A 16,356-nucleotide genomic window follows, 5' to 3' on the forward strand; every position below is an offset into this window, starting at 1 on the left:
TGCAGACATATTCCCACAGTGCCACTGCAGTAGCAGAGTGGAGCTACCATTGCAGGGCTGCAAAATCAGACAGAAGTCTGCTGGATCCTCTGGCAGCATTAAATCTCACAAATCCAGGCAGGAAGGCAGGACTGGGAAATTGAGGCTCTGCCCTCAGGAACAGAGAAAGGACAGTCAGTTCCTTGGGGAGAGCAGGGGCAATACCCTTTTACCTCTCCCCATTAACAAACAGGCTGTAACACTGGAAAACAAAACTCCTTATCTCTCATCCTCAGCCCATCAGTCTACTGTGGGACAGCAGCAATCTGCAACTGAAGGACAGAAACATAAATACAACTGACATTTGCAATGACTGCACAATACTGGCCTGCAAAATCCTCCCAGACCAGCTACCAACAGCAGAGGGAATGAGAAGATACAGAAAACTCATTCAATTTAGGTGCCATCAAAAAACAAAACAAAACAAAAAACCAAAAACAAACAAACAAAAAAGGTGAGAACAAAACAACTCTCTTCCCTTGCTACATCTCAAACAGGGAACTTGTAAGTCTGTCCCTGTAAAAAGGGGATATTCTCATCTTCACCAGAAAACTGCTGGCAAAATACTAATCCTGCATTAAAGTCTGGGTATCCCTGTGGATGTCTGTGGTGAGCAAGACATTCTTGCAGAGGATGCTGTTTCACAAGCCCTACTCTGCCCTTACTGAGAAGCAATAATATCCCTGTGTTTATTTTCATGGGCTCCACTTCAGTGATGAGGCACTCTTAGTGCCTTGGACTGCTCAGGTCAGTAGATCAGAGAAAATATTTACTCTGGGTCACTGTGGGGCCCACATGCCTTGAGCTCTAAAGGCAGAGAAAAAGGATGAAGCCACCTAAGAAGTGCCCTGGTCAGCCTGTTCTGAGAAGTTCAGCCTGGAAACTGCAGTAAACAGCCCCTGTCAGCTGATCCAGGAGTAGATGTACTGCAGTGCACCCACTGACGCCGGGTTACATCATCATTGTGGAAAAGTTATTTAGGAAAAAGAACATCTCCTCTTACCCACAGGTGTCACAAGTATCTCTAACATGGGCCCAATCCAAGTCACACTGAAGTCTGAGACCAAGCTGACTTGTTTGGGGCCTGGCTTTGAACCTATCCCATCTACCCAAGGTCAGTGACACAGATTCACTCTCCTGTGGATCTTCTGTACAAGCCAGAAGACTTATTCCAGGTATATCTGTGATAGGACCAGACCTTCTTAATTACCTGGCTGTAGAGGGAGGAAAGCTACAGAGCAATGCTTCACACCTCTGGTTTGCAACAGGGTCCCTTCACCACTTGGGATGGACTAGAAATATCAAAGCTCCCTGCATGTGTCATGGTCAAACCAAGAAACTCCCTGTTATGATATGAAAGCAACAGCTTTAAGAAAGGTCACAAATATGCTCTTATGAAGTGCCCATAACAGCCTGTGCCAATGGCAACTCACAGAAATTAAGAAGGAATTTCAGCCCATCCTGCTCCTGAGTCCCTGAGGACACAATTCCAGCTATTCCTGTACAGAAGCTGGTCACTGCTGTAACACCTCCCCCAGCTCCAGCACACAGCACAGACCTGCCACTCTCAGCTCAACTCACAATGGCCTCCACTGAAAGCAACTTCTAGAGATCTCCCAGAAGGGAAATTTTCCAATTGCATTGGACCTCTGAAGGACATCACCACCACAGCAGAGCACACAGAGCCTTGGGCTGTACCAGAGATGGATGGGGCTGCCCAACACCATAAAACCTAGCCAGAGACACACACAGAGTGCACTGCAACGTGCACCTGTGCACGTCCTCCAGTCATGAAGACAAGGAGAATTGGAGTGCCTTTGGATTCAGCATGGAATTACTAGATTGCCTAATGCCTGTAATTAGAGGGCAGAATGGATCTGGAAGCTTACAAGCAACTCGTTCAATGAGAACCAAGGGATTTGTATGTGCTGCTTGCTTAAGTGTTACAGGAACTACCAGCACAAATGTCTGAGGAGCCAGTGGGAAAGTAGATGTTGCAATTAAACACCATCACACAATTATCAAAATAACTGAAGCAGCACAATAACCACTCAATAGAGATAAGCCTCCTGATTACCAGTCTAATACTGAAGAAATCTAAATTTTCCATGATGAGTTTTCAGTGAAAAATCACTCCTGTCAAAAGCACCCTGGGTGCCTGCAGAAGCTGGAAGAGGAGATAGCCCACAGGAGCATGTGGTGGGATGCAGAAATCTGACATTATCTAAGCTCTGGCATCTGGCAGTGATGGGAGTAACTAAACCTTCTTGCTGCAGTCCCTTCCTGACTCCTCCCTTGGAAATTGGTGCCTGCTGGGTTCTCTTCACTGGCAACCAGCACACAAGTGTTAAGAGTTAAAACAAAACTAAGCACCAACTTCCCAGTCACAACAATCTTTACAGTTGCCAAACCAAAATATTTTATTGGTAAAAACAGAGCTAAAGGTTAACTTTCTAACATGAACTCAGGCAAAGAAAGATCAAGTCTTGCACCAGGTAAACCTCAAACAAACCAAACTGGAGTAAAACTGAATTTTATTTGGAAAACACAATTCATTGTCACTTTCTCAAACTAGCCACCAACTTCTGAGTAAGTAACCTCCTGAACCAGGAAGTGAGCTGTATTAAAGCCTAACTAATTGCATGCTTCACTTTTTTCTTGAGGGTTTTTTTGGGGGGAAGAGGGTGGCAGAAGGGAAAACATCAATGTACACACAGAAGTAGTAGTACAGACCAGATGATTTCCTGTAAATCCTTGTTTCTGTTATTTGTTTCTATAATTTCTTGTTTGCACACATGTTTTGCCAATGAGAGTGCACAGCCCACTGCTTTAAGATCAAGGTTCATTTCATGTGCATGAAAGCTAAAAAATTTAGCTTTCAAAGCCCATGCACTGGTAAAACTGAAGTTTTGCTATTTTTTAAAAGCATTTGATTTATAAAATTTGCATTTGCAATCAGAAAGAACAAGAAGGTACCAAATACAAAACCATCCTCCACTGGTGTTCATAAGAACATTCTACCACCATTAAAGATCTAAAAAGAGCACAGCAATACCCAACAGATGCAAAACATATCTAAGACAAAGCACACTAAACCTGGATTTTAAAAAACAAATGCCTGTCACTTCTATCTCACCCACACTTTAAACAAACAAAGCATATCAAAGACAGAATATTCTTTTTCCTTCAAGTACTAAACCCTTTCTGAAAATTCAAGTCCACCATTATAATTCATTACCCTGTAGGAAGAGTGTGGCATGCTAGCATCAAGACCCAAATTACTATTCTAGGGACACCAACACTAGCTGTAGGGCAAATGTAAATTTATCTTTTAATCCTTCAATTTTTGCCATTTCCAGGCATCACATACCTCAATAAGGAGCCTGAAGTATTATCCAGCTGACTAGCTTTTAATTTGAACAATGTGAACAAACTTTGTTTAACCATGACCCAGAGCCACACATGAAATGAGATTAAAGTTGTCTTTTCACATTTAGTAATCTTCTAGTTAACATGCAAAACAACCAGAAAGCTACTTTAAGGGAAAAAACAAAGTCAGGGGGAAAAAAAATAGAAGGGCTGTATCTGGGTGCAGCCAAATATATTGTTAAACATTTTATCCTCCTACCTGTCCTAGGTACTGAGGTGCAAGGTGATTTTCACAAACCAGGGTCCTGTACCTGTGCTGCACCGAAAAATACCTTGAGGGGTTGCCTGAGTCCCAGCAGTACAGCTGGATGACCTGTAAAGCATTTGGCTTGATGGCAAAGACAGCCCTGAGTCTCACCAAAAGGTTCTTCAAGGCACCATGGTCCCAGATACTTGTGCTACACTCTCCAGAAGACCCCAAAATTAATGGGATCACCCTCACAGCACTACTGGCTACACCACAGTCATCCACAATATGCTGAAACAGGAAATTTTTTCTGCCCTAGATGTTGGAACACCTTAAGGGTAACTTAGAGAATATACTCTTGGCATCTTATTCTAATCCAACACTACAGAACTGCAAGGCTTCAGTATAAACAGCTTTTTTCCAGTCACCAAGAAAACACAAACTGTGTCCCTAGTAGTGCTGGAATATGGTTAACCTATAAGGCCATTGTAACTAAAATATTTAGCTTCTGACAACAGTCACTACTGACCTACATAGAAAGGACTACAAGACCACTTTTTATTGTCATGTTTTCTCAGTTTTCCAAAGATTATGAAGGGTGACCCTCCCAGAGGATATTCTCCATTCTGCTGTACTTACTGTGAAGGTAGTCTGCCAGGTCACCACCATTACAGTACTGCAAACAGAAGAGAAAGCTCAGTTAATACAGGCCAAATCAAAGATTAACAAGAAAAACAGTAAACTTCAGGAGGGTGGCAGGTTTATCACAGTATTTAAACATAAATAATTACACATGTCAAAATACATATTCAGAAGTTGGGAAGGAAGACCCCATTCCTCTGAGTTCCTCTCCTATTTCTCCTAAATGTTATGTTGCATGATGATACACCAGCATCATCCATGTTCAAGCACTTCAGAGAGAAAGGCAGAACCAGAACGAAGCAGAGGGGTCAGCACTGGAGACAGCAGCAGAAAGCTGTTTGAGGAAAGCCTGGGAGTGGACACAGCTGAAAACTGAAACTCCTCACATCAATGTTCCACATCATTAGGAAAAGTCAACAAGACCTCCAAGCGAGAACTGCAGAGCAAGGGAAACATTGAGAGGCTCTGCAGGTAATGTGTGTCCAGAACATTCTCTCTGGTGGATGGATGCCTGAACACTCACTCCCCTGTGGCACCGTCCTGACCCCTGAGGTTCAGTGTCTGCTTAAGCCTGGGCCTGCAGGACCTTCTGAGAGCAGCAAGAGGAAAATCCCCTGGCTGCTCTCTGCGCCCACAGGCTCCAAGGCCTGAGCTGCAGATTAGATTAACAAAGCCTCACAGGTGAGACTGCCAGCAGGAAGCACCACTTGTGAAACTTGCTGATCTGCTTGAAATGGGTTTAAAATATTCAAAAAGAGAAAGAGGGAGGGAAAGGAGGTTAAAAAAACCAACACACTCACCTCCATAACCAAGTAGACAGAGTTTGCCAGTTCCTGGGGAAATAGAAAGTGGAAAATTAAGGGATTTATGCACTGAAATATTTCAGACATTTAATTGCTGTATTACCTTTTAAACAGATAATCTGTTCTCTGCTATGAGTCAGACTGAAGAAAGGGTAAAAACATTATAGGTTAATTCCTGGAAGACTGTTTGCTTTGAAAATGCCAGGTATTTAAGCATATTATTGATTTGTGAGAGTGCATCTGTTTAACCAAGCTGATCTCCTGTATTGTGGCTTGGGTCTCCATGTCCTTTCAGGCTCCAGGGATTAACACTGGCACGCAACACAGATGCTGGCACACTGCTATCTTAGAGCCTTAATCATTTCCACATTTAACTTGGCCCTTTATAGCAGCTGTGCCCACATGAGCAGGGCTAGGCTGAACAGAAAGATAAGAGCAGCACAACTTTGGGACCTGCAATTCAACCCCGTGGCTGAAAAGTGCCCAAGTGACACCTTCCATTAGAGGGCAAAAAGGAAAGATCTCAGACAAAAAATGTAAAATTTGCCAACCATATTTTCTACATGCCTTAGCAGTGCCATTATCAGGAGGCTAAAGCTTTCTGGATCATAACAGGGGTCAACACCAGCAAAGTCCAGGCCAAATCCTCATCTTCCTAAGTTCACTACAGGTGCTGCACTGTGATGCTCTTACCATCCTGGGAGTTCACCTCCTGCCTTGGCTGACCCCTCCCCAGGCCTGGGGAAACATCCATATATCCATACTACAAGCACAGGAGAGTGCAGAGATGTGTCCCACAAAAATACAGCAGCACAGAGCCACAGCAGGAGCTTTGGTGGCTGTGAAGCACGTGGTGACACCAGTGCCAACCTGGCATATGTCCAGCAGAGCCACCAAACCACTGCCAAAGAACAGATGTGAAAACAGCCAAATACTTCAACCCTGGGTAGACCCAGGAGGTCAAATGACTAAATACTGTTGTTGAAACAGAAGTCAGACAGAAGTAGACCTACTATATAAAATCTGTAAGGTAGAAGTCACTCCTACAGCCTATAAGCTAGAAGTCACTCCTAAACTCAAGACCCAGCTGGGGACACTCACAGGCAACAACTGTGTAGGTGAGTGGAGAAGTCCTGAAGGCACAGGCAGAGCATGGGACTCCATTCTCAGGGCAGCATGACTTTACTCTCAGGCTGTTTAGATACCTGTGCACCTGATTTCTCTTCTGACCCAAACCATTCCAAAACCCCCAGCATCCACCCTAGCAGCTGTTTAGTTTCCAAGCAGCCTCCACTGTCTGCTCTCATCCCTTTCGCCCTGGTCTGTCCACAGAACTCTGCCTCCCACCAAGCTGTACCAAATTCCCTGCTTTTGTCAATGCCTGGAGTCCTCAGTACCTCTTGCTTTCTCTTCTATCCTTTTAACCTTACCACCTGAAATCTGAGTTTCCAGATGTTTGCTGAAGACTGGTTGGAGGAAGATGCATTATCTGTGATTTGAGACAGCCACAGCTGCAGGGGAACTGGCCACCTTCCCTGGAGGGGCTCAAGCATCCACCACAGCCCAGAGCCACCCTCTGTTCTTACAGCTGTTCTCACTGCCGAGCTCTGCTGAGCTTTCTGAAGTCCCCTTGTTTGTTGAAAAAGCAATTTTCTGTGATACTTCAAGAAAGTGTTTGTTGCACTTCCCTGCATGACAAACACTTCTTTCAACAGGCTTTGTTTTTCAAGCTCTGCATTTGAAAGCAGCATGCATTAAGTCATCCAATTTCATACACACATTGGATGAAGTGGGAAACCAGTCTATGGCTAAAAGCACCAGCCCAGGGAAGCAGTGCAAGAAGAAAACCCCAAGCATCATCACAGACTTTGCACATGACAAAGCACTGAGGGAGAATTCTCAGGAGCATTCAAAGCCCACCAGCTCCTGCTGTGCTAAGCAAGAAGAGCAGAAAGCCAAGGTTGATAAAGACACCCAGGTCTTTCACTGCTACAGGAACTGCAGCCCCAGATGTACCAGAAGATACGAGCTACACCAGAAGTGCAATGCAGCTGCTGGGGAACTCAGTGCAGAACAACTGCTAGGCACACAGGAAGTGTCTGAAGTGGTTTTTGCAGCCCAGACCAGGTTCATCACTGCCACAGAAACAGGTTTCACAGACACTTCTAGGCTAAATGTGCTGTGATCACTGCAGCTCAGTAACTCTGCACTGTAATATGCATAGTGCCAGCAGGGTTTGGGGAAGCTCAGTGTATTATTACCTATATAGGAAATGAAGAGGAACCAGAGCTTACACAAACCAAGTCCAGAAGATATTTGTAATAACTTATTAGCCAACAGCTAATGTACACTCTGCAGTATGGTTGTTTATCCACTCTACATTATTTAAAGACTCTGCAAACAAACATCACCAAGGAAGTCATTGATTTTTGGCATGCAGCGTGTGCAGTGACCAGGGTTAAACAAGGACCAGCACAGGCAAGGGGGATGCTCTGCCTGACTTTCCCAACAACAACATGACCTTGGTGGTTGGTGGTTTTATCTCTTCACTCTGTGTTGGTATGATAAGAGGGCAATGCCTGAAAGGCTTTGAGGAGAGAAGTTCGTGGCTCCCCCAACCATCACTGGCAACAGCACCCTCTGAAAACCCAACCTCACCAGGCAGAGCTGGCCAGAACACCTAGCAAGGGAATTTTCAAATCAGAGTTGCCTGTAGCAAGGATAACAAACACATGTGCAGCTTCAGCATTTCAAGATCCACTTACAAGAAAGATCTGTAAAATTTTGCCAACAAAACTAAACACTTATTTCAAGAAGGGTCCCAGAAACAAACTAGTGTTTGGAAAAAGCCAGTAGAGCTTACTGTGGTTAAAATAGACTCAGCTTTCTAAAGAGACATCTGGTTTCTCAAACAGGCTGATGGACTTCTCTCAAGCTGATTCAGCAGCAGAAACTACTTCTTGTCCATTTTTATCCTTCCACTATATTTATGATTTTTTCATTAACAAAACAAGGAAAAAAATACTGCAAGCCAAATTCTGCAAGCTACCAGTTTCTCTGAAAACCAAAGCAAAATGCCCAACCCACTCATTTCCACATCAAGAAAAGTATTACAGTTTGCTCTATTTTTGCAGAGGCTTATTTTCAAGAAGTGTTACAGATAATTTCCTCTGGACCTCTTATTCACATGTGCCAGTCTGTACAGCCAAGCCTAATCCTGTCCCTAAACAAGCTCAATGAAGGGAACAGCACAGACACAACCCCTAACTTTTCCTGTCATCACAAAGGGCAGCAGTACCCTGACCATGCCCCACAATGGCAGCAAAACGCCTCTGCCAAAGGCATTAAGCTGATAATTAATCAGTCTGGATCATTGCCTGGCTTGTTCTTGCAGCAGAGGCCCCAGTGATGAAGTTAAAATTTAATTGAGTGTAAAAATAGGCAACAGCCTCTGCTGTCTACAAATAACACACATCTGCTGATGGAGGACAAAGAAATGAAGAAACCTCATTTGGCAATACACCATAAATCACCCCAAGACTGTGCTCTGTTAGAATTCCTCACTGTGACACCAGGAGACATGGTGTTATGGACAGTAAGACCCAACTGTCCTGTCTCCCTTTAAATTTTCTCTCCACCCATACTGGAAGGTGGCATGATCCTCTTCTTGGAAAGAGTGTGTTTAGGTGTGTCCAAAGGGAAATGTCTGGGTGTACCCACAGTTAGTCATCCTCCTACCACAGCTTAAAAAGTCTGAGAGAGGAATTTTCCTTAGAAAAATCCTCCTCTGCACTCTACCCCTGAGCTCAGCCTGCCACCAAGTTTAGAAAGATGCTCAGGAATGGCAAAAAGCGGAAATTTGATTACACAACACTCCAAGATTCTCTCAGCAGTGCAGTGTTCTCACCAATCTGTGTGAGACCAGTGCTGTAGTACACTCTGGGGGAAAACCAGCTAAGAATGCCTTCTACCTCACACAAGGCCTCTTTTCTAGGGCAACTGGGAAGAACATTGAAGATGAAGGCAGCTCCAGGGTTACACCCATGTGCTGAGCACTGTGGGGCTGAAAAGGCTCCTGTTGCCTACAGTAGAGGAACCATAAGCACTCAAGTCTCAAGACTTGTTTTACCACTTTTCTGGGTGTTTGCTGGCATCCCTGTGATGGCAGAGGGTTTGTGCCTCTCAGGACATATCTCCCACAAGCTGCTCAACACCACCTCTCCAACAGCACCCAGAGATGCTGCCAAGCTAAGATAATTTTGCTGCACATGGATCTCTCTATGCAGGGCCAGAACTTCACCAACTGCACTAACACAACAGAAGCACAACATAAAGCTGAGGGTCTGACAGTGGAAGATAACTCAACACCAACTGAAAGCTAAGCTTTTCCATTTCTTTTTTGTTACTTCCCCTTCTCACTGCAGCAGAACCACTGTGTATCACATCCTCCTGTTTTGCCAGCAGGACTTCATGGAGCCAGTACCTTTCTGACCTGTGGTCTCCTGTTATTGCTTTCTGACAGTGGCACTGGAGTCAAACACAGTCCAAACAAACACAACTTTGCTTTACAGAAGCCAATTCTTAGGCCAATGGCACTTGGAAAATCCCTAGCTCAGGCAGGGGCTCCCAAACTGACTGGGTTTGGGAAAAACAAACCTGCTGTTCTAAAGAGAGGAAAACAGCTTTGCAAAAAGTAAAATCTCTTAGAACTGTTTCACTGTGGCTCACAGCTTGGCTTGAGCAGGCTAGCCTCTGAAAAGGGAAAGGAAAACTGTCATGATATGCAAGGATTATCTTCTGATTCATCTATTGGAACGAAAGGGAGATAAGGGACAACAGCAACATCCATCAGAAGTGTGGGAGAACCTATCATTGCTCATCCTTTGGAAAACTGATCTAAAGCAAATAGAAGATATTCACATGGCTTTTGACCCCAAGTGAAAAGAAAAACAGGTCTCAGAGCCTTTTGTTCTCTGGCCCTGGTTATCCTCCTCACTCCTCCTGAACATCATCAATAAGGAACTCAAGAACATTTTGAGCAGGCTTCCAATTCAGGAGACAATTAACTCCGATGAAGAAAGGTAAAACCTACTGCTACTGACTGGAAAGTGTTATTTCCAGAGTCAGCAGATCTGTGACTTTCCAAAATAATGAGGGCTTCTAATTTCTTAATGTAGATCCCATGGAGTAAGCATCAGAAACAAGACCTGGCAAGGCCCACCATGTTCTGTCCACAATTAGCCCACAGCTGGCCATTGACTGCATTCTGCTTCCTTCTGACCTGCCAGCTTGCTCTAGGACATGGAGCAAGCAGAAGGGAGGCCCTGCAGCACAAAAATGGTTGATGGGTGGCCTTGCAGCAGGCAGATTTTTGTAGAACTGGAAGAACAGTGATGCCAAGGGTCAGCACTGCCCATTGCCCCATTCCAGGCACTACTGTACTCTCCACTGTACAACAGATGAGCTGTTTCAGGACAGGTTGTACTTCAGGTTGTACTTCAGGGCAGATTAAAAACAGCAGGAAAACCACATTCTCTGGTACTACACAGGCTTCAGGAAGGGAGGGAGACTATTTCCCATTCCCCTGGCAACAGTTCTAAAGTCTGCTTGCATGACATTAGAAAACAAACAGGACAATGTCATGTCCGTGGAGCTGCTCTTTCCCAAGCAGCTCATACCACCACAGCCAGATGGGATCACTGCTGGTGAGGCAGCTCAGCCTTCAAGTGACCAGGAGAAACTTCACCATCCCTTCCACTGGGCATGAGCTTCCAACAGGGTCCTTCAGTCCAGCCCCACCTTTCCCCCCAGCTGGGCACAGCCCTGCTGCTGGGCTTCACAAATTCACTGCTGGCCTCAAACAGAGCACTGAGACCCAACACACTTGCAGAGAGCTCAGACAGAAAAACCTGACTCTCCTCCTGCGGGGCCTCTGCAGGGCAGCACACTACAGCAAGTCACAGCTGGAGCCACCACTGAACCTAACCACAGAAACCAAAGCATGGGATGCACATCCTAATGGGGTACAGAAAAGTGCTGGGTTTCACAGGTCACAGAGCTTCCAGGCAAGACCAAGAACATGCACATCAGAGCAAATTAAGACTTGTGCTGCTGGAGCACTGAAAGGCAACCCCTTCTTAGAGCAGTCACGTTGCTCTGGGGGTAACACTGCAGCTCCTACAGCATCTGGGACCCCCCAGCCATGCACTGCCCAAAGACCACTGAATGCAGGCTGCAGCAGAGAATGTAGGAAAAAAAGAGCAGCAGAATCCTGAAAAGTTTGGACTTTCTGACATGGGGTGGAAGTATTAGCCCTTTGCCAACAGGCAGAATATTATCTAGAAGCTTTTTCAAACAAAAGCAAGCTCCTATGCAAATAGCAATGCATTATATTAATGCTATCAAGAGAGGAAACTACAGAATTCTAAAAACAATGACAAAAATAATCAAGACCCGATTTGCTTTTCTGTATTTATTCCTCATCTCCTTCTTGTATCACAGCCATACCATAAACTGAACATTTAAGGTTGAATTCCCCCTTTCCTTAAGCTCAGTCACATGTAGTTGAATTAAATCCTTGCATACCTTAAAGTTGCATTTTATGAGCCTGCCCAATGAGAAGGGGTAGTGGGGGAGAGCTAAGGGTTGAGGTGGATATTTCAGTTTTAATCACACTCATTGAGATACATTAATTTATTGAGATATGTGCAACTACAAGCAAAGTGACTCAGTCCTGAGGTTTGATTAACGTAGTCCCCCTGATAAAGTTGGGAACTGCTTGTTTTTTAATGGGATATTCCAAACACAATCTGATACTCTGCAAGAGTTGTTTTGGTTTGGGTTTTTCTGGTGTGTTTGTTTTCTTTTTTTTTTAAAGCAACTCTGAAAATTAGAGGTCTGACCTCCCAGGGTTTTCTATGGCAGCTGCATGAGTGACTGGCCTTTGCAAGTCTCTTTTCCATCCATTTATTTCATACTTCATTCACCAGATTTAAGAAAACAAGCCCACTTGTTACCACAAAGGGGTGGAAACAAGGGGTATAAAGAAAAAGAGCATGCATTTTCTTTCAAATAAGAACAGCCTTAATTTAAGAAGGGAAAAAATCCAGTTACTGGAAGCCAGAGAAACACAAGATCAAATCTGCACTATTTAAATAACAGAGAAATTAGCACTTTTTAACGTATTTAGTATGCTGGCTATGATTGCCAACCACATGAAAAGAGCATCAAATGCAAATGAAGAGGGTGAGTGCAGGGTGAGGTGACACAGCACCCAAGGGGACACACAGAGCCCACCCCACAGCCCCTGGGCTGCCTCCCAGCCCTGCCTGGAGTCCCTGGGGTCCCTATCACACCAGCAGCTCCCACACCGTGGGCCACCAATGCACTCAGAGCTGGCTGGGAGTCTCCCCTTCCCTGGAGGTTTTTAAGATGCTTTGCTAAATGAGATCTCTAATGACTTAAAATTATGCATCTTTCATTCCCCCCCACTGGAACCACAGTCTGGTTGATCCCCACTATGCCAGCTCAGCTGACCTAATTCCTCCTGTTATTCTGATGCTAGGAGACAAGCCAGGTGCTCCTGCAGCCAGACTGAACATTACTGCCCTAAGCAACCAGTGATGCACAATTTGATTCATTTCTATCGGCCCCCCTTGAAACAACCTTGCTTAGTAAACAGATGCAGCTCTGAGATCCACACTCTGCATTTTCACAGCATCTCTGTGTTTATGGTAGTATTAAAGGTCTGCACATTATAAAGCTGGAGATAATGCACAATTAAAGGGCCTCTTTGCTATACAATAAGCACAGCAGAGGTTCCAAAGCTATCTATGGGCAGGGCTCGTCCCTGCATTCTGCTGTGAACATTTGTTATTACATTTCTCAGACAGGAAACCTAACATCTGAAGACAATTAAGATGCTTTCTCTTAATCAAAGTATGTTTAGGTCTGCACCTGAGAAACCTTGCCTTGGAAGATCACATCATTCATGTTCATTTTCCACCAAATGTGCCATTTGCTCCTGCTACATGAACATAAGTAACAGCAGGGAAAAAAAAGCACCAGCCAGACAACAAAAAACACACAGCAAAACCATGTATACTTATTCTGAAAACAAAACCAAAGCAAAAACCTCTCCTTGCCTTTGCATGGACCACCCCCTCTGCTGACCACCCCTGTGCTTAGCTTCTCATTCCCACTGGATCTCACTTCTGGGATGGAGGCAGTTTGCCTCATGGAAAACCCACATCCAGTTCTCTGGATGTTTTTCCAAGGCAAACCAGAGCCATCCAGCTTGGATTCCTACCACCAGCACCAACCCTCTGTTTGCTGGTCTGTGCAAAGCTTTTCAGGTGGTATCAACAGGTGGGAATGCAGGAGGAAAAGGGAGGACACAACAAAGTGAATTGTACCCTCCATTCTCCATACAAGAATGAGCACTAATATGAGCTTTTGAGACACACAGGTTTATTGCAGTTTCACAGTTCAGTGGCAAGTTTAGTCTAGTCACAAAACTAAATCTTTCAAGTAGGCTTTGGTTTGATCCTATAAATATTTGAAATAAATTTAAACAGTGTTTTTCCACCTGAATTTAATCCCACCCAGCCACTGATTAGGAGACACCTCTTCCCACCCATCATCCAAATCTTCACCTCCTTGCTCTGCTCACTCCAAATGTGTTCAGTCCTCACAAGGATTTACACAGTGGAAATTTTCATGGTGGAAACACTGGTGGAGCTTCAAGACCAGCAGCACAAACAGCAGCCACCAGAGCTTTGCTATCAAACTGTGAACACAACAGCCTTCCAGTTTCCTATTACTGCTGGGAAACATTCCTTAATCTGTCATTATAGGCTGAGTAATGCTACCTTCCACAGGAGCTTTGGAGACCATTAACCACCACGTTGCTGGCTCTTCCATGACACCTTAATCATGTGAGAGGAACACAGGTGTGTGCTTCACACACAGCATGAGTAAAACAGTGACCATAATTTCAGAAATGTGGCAAGACAACTCCCTCTAAAAAAAGCCCATGACTGAGGTCTATATTTAGTGGTCAACATTAGCTGGATGTTTCTGTGACCTGCACAGTGGGATACTTGGCTGGGGAAGCCAGCATCAAATCAAAGTTCAACACTACAGAACTCTCAACTCTCCGCAAACATGGCCATTCTGGTCCACTAAATTCCCAAACATTTCCCTACAAAACAACTGGCAGAGGGTGGCTGTGTTTTCATCCTTTCCTCTTCTAGCTCTAAATTAAGCCAGATTCAATCTTCAGTAAGAGTGATTCCCTTCAACAGATGCGAGGATGCTGACGGAGCAGGACAGCAGACACCCCATTCTTGTCTGCAGCACAAACAGAAAGAGGATTGCTTGGCAGTTCAGAGAGCTGCACTTTACACCCACTCACCAGGCAAGCTGCCAGTTTTGCTAGGGGATGGAATTAAAACAGGGTTTAAGCAGGCAGCCTGACCTCAGGAGAGCAATCTCCCAGACACAGAGTGCCTCTTCAGTCATTCCAAGTGCCTCAGTGGAGCGCTGTCTCCAGAGACAGAGCATGTAAACAGCAGTGCCTGAGGAACAGAAGATCCTGCATGAGGTGGCACGAGAGGTGGCCAGGCATGAGGTGACACTGCAGCAGCACTGATTCACCCAGCCCCACGCTCATCAGAGCACTGCTGCAGCAGAGGTGAGCGGTGCTGGAGGGCACACAGAAGGACACTGCTGTCCACAGGGTCCTGGGGGACAGCAGGAGGCACGTACACAAGATGCAGAGTAGCATCTAAAGGCTCTGTGTCAGAAAAAGGGTGATGGTGCAGCCAGCACAGCACATCACAGCCCAGCAGCCATAGCTCTATTGATCACAAGGACTTTCTACACAGCAGCAACACAAGGCTGTCATTACCTGGCTCTCAAGACCAGCCCAGGGTGACTGATCACTAACCTGAGAAGCATTTGTTCTGCCACCCATGCCTTAATCCATGTGCACAAGAAAAATCTGCACTGCAAGGACTCTGTGTTCTTTGTCTCCAGGTGATACAGTCATCGCTGCAGAAATATTTTTGGTGAGTCTGTACCAGGTGACTGAGTAAAGCATTTGTCTCAGCTCATCCCAAACTGGTGAGTATAATCAATCTACCTGTTACCAAAGTGTAGAAAGCAGACCCTGAGGTAACATAGGCTGAGCCAGAAACGGCACAGCACAGTGTCTCGTGTGCCTTTAACAGCTGTGTTACTGCAACCAGTCCATCCCACCCATCCAGAAACTGGGGGGCTAAAACCTAACACAAAAACCACCTGATATCCACTCAAGCACAGTCATAGCTAGGCTGCTTTAAGAAACAAGTTCAGCTCACAGTGCACAACTAGGGAAAAATCTGTCAGTAAAATAATCCTTCTTATTTCATGCAGGAAAATGCTTTCTAATATCCAAAGCATGACACGTCCAGATTCAGCAGATTTTCTGCCCTAGCACCAACACAGCCATATATGAAATATTCAGCTGACACATATTCAATCTGAGGCAGCTGGCACAGAACAGGGAGGGAAAGACACCCAGAATCTCCCACTGCCCAAAGATCTTAGCTATGTATGCAGGAACTTCTACCTAGTGCTGGAAGAAATTTTCTGGCACACAGGGCTCCCAGGATCTGACAAGTCCAAGGGTTCCCTTCCTATCATTCAATCTCCTCAGCTCATCAAGTGGTCTCTGATCTGATCACAGATTTAATGTCCTGAGACCCAAAGGAAACCAAAGCAAGCCCCACACACCAGAGCACATGTGCTAAGCTTTTCCTGTCAATGAACAGGAAGAGTTGAGCTGATCCTGAGTCATGGAGACCAGTTTTCCAAGAAACTTTATTTCTATACCAAGTCCTCCTTTGGCAGAAACCATCATTTGTTGTTACTAATTTGCACCTTAAGGAACAAGGGCTCATTTGGCTGTTGTCAGAGTAAAAGGATTTCTGGTACCCAGATGTCCCTCTGGAGCACTCAGCTCCTCTTTGCTGCAGACTGGGGACCCCAGCCTGCCAGCTGAGGGGTCAGGTAGTGCTCAGCAGCAACTAATATACCCCACACAGGGTGGAACACAGCTTTTACTGTCTGCCAAACACCTCCTGTGCCTAGGAAAAACCCACACCACAACTCCATACTGACACTAAATAGACAGCACCTTTAGAAATGTGGTTTAGTAAGATTTATCCTCTTTTTGAGCAGGGGTTCTTGCATTAGGCTCCTAAACTATTAACA

General features: G+C 45.0%; 1 protein-coding gene across 2 annotated transcripts in view; it reads right to left on the reverse strand.

The window, feature by feature from the left end:
• ULK1 (unc-51 like autophagy activating kinase 1) overlaps positions 1 to 16,356 on the reverse strand; it is a 74,394-nt gene that overhangs the window by 53,860 nt on the left and 4,178 nt on the right. For both annotated transcript variants that reach the window (XM_066562192.1, XM_066562191.1), the window contains exons 5-6: positions 5,098 to 5,130; positions 4,295 to 4,331 (exon numbers count right to left, since the gene is read on the reverse strand). In XM_066562192.1, the coding sequence (XP_066418289.1) occupies positions 4,295 to 4,331; positions 5,098 to 5,130 (70 nt within the window). The remainder of the gene's footprint in view (positions 1 to 4,294; positions 4,332 to 5,097; positions 5,131 to 16,356) is intronic.

The sequence above is a fragment of the Molothrus aeneus genome, chromosome 18, assembly GCF_037042795.1.
Source record: "Molothrus aeneus isolate 106 chromosome 18, BPBGC_Maene_1.0, whole genome shotgun sequence".
Lineage (NCBI taxonomy): Eukaryota > Metazoa > Chordata > Aves > Passeriformes > Icteridae > Molothrus > Molothrus aeneus.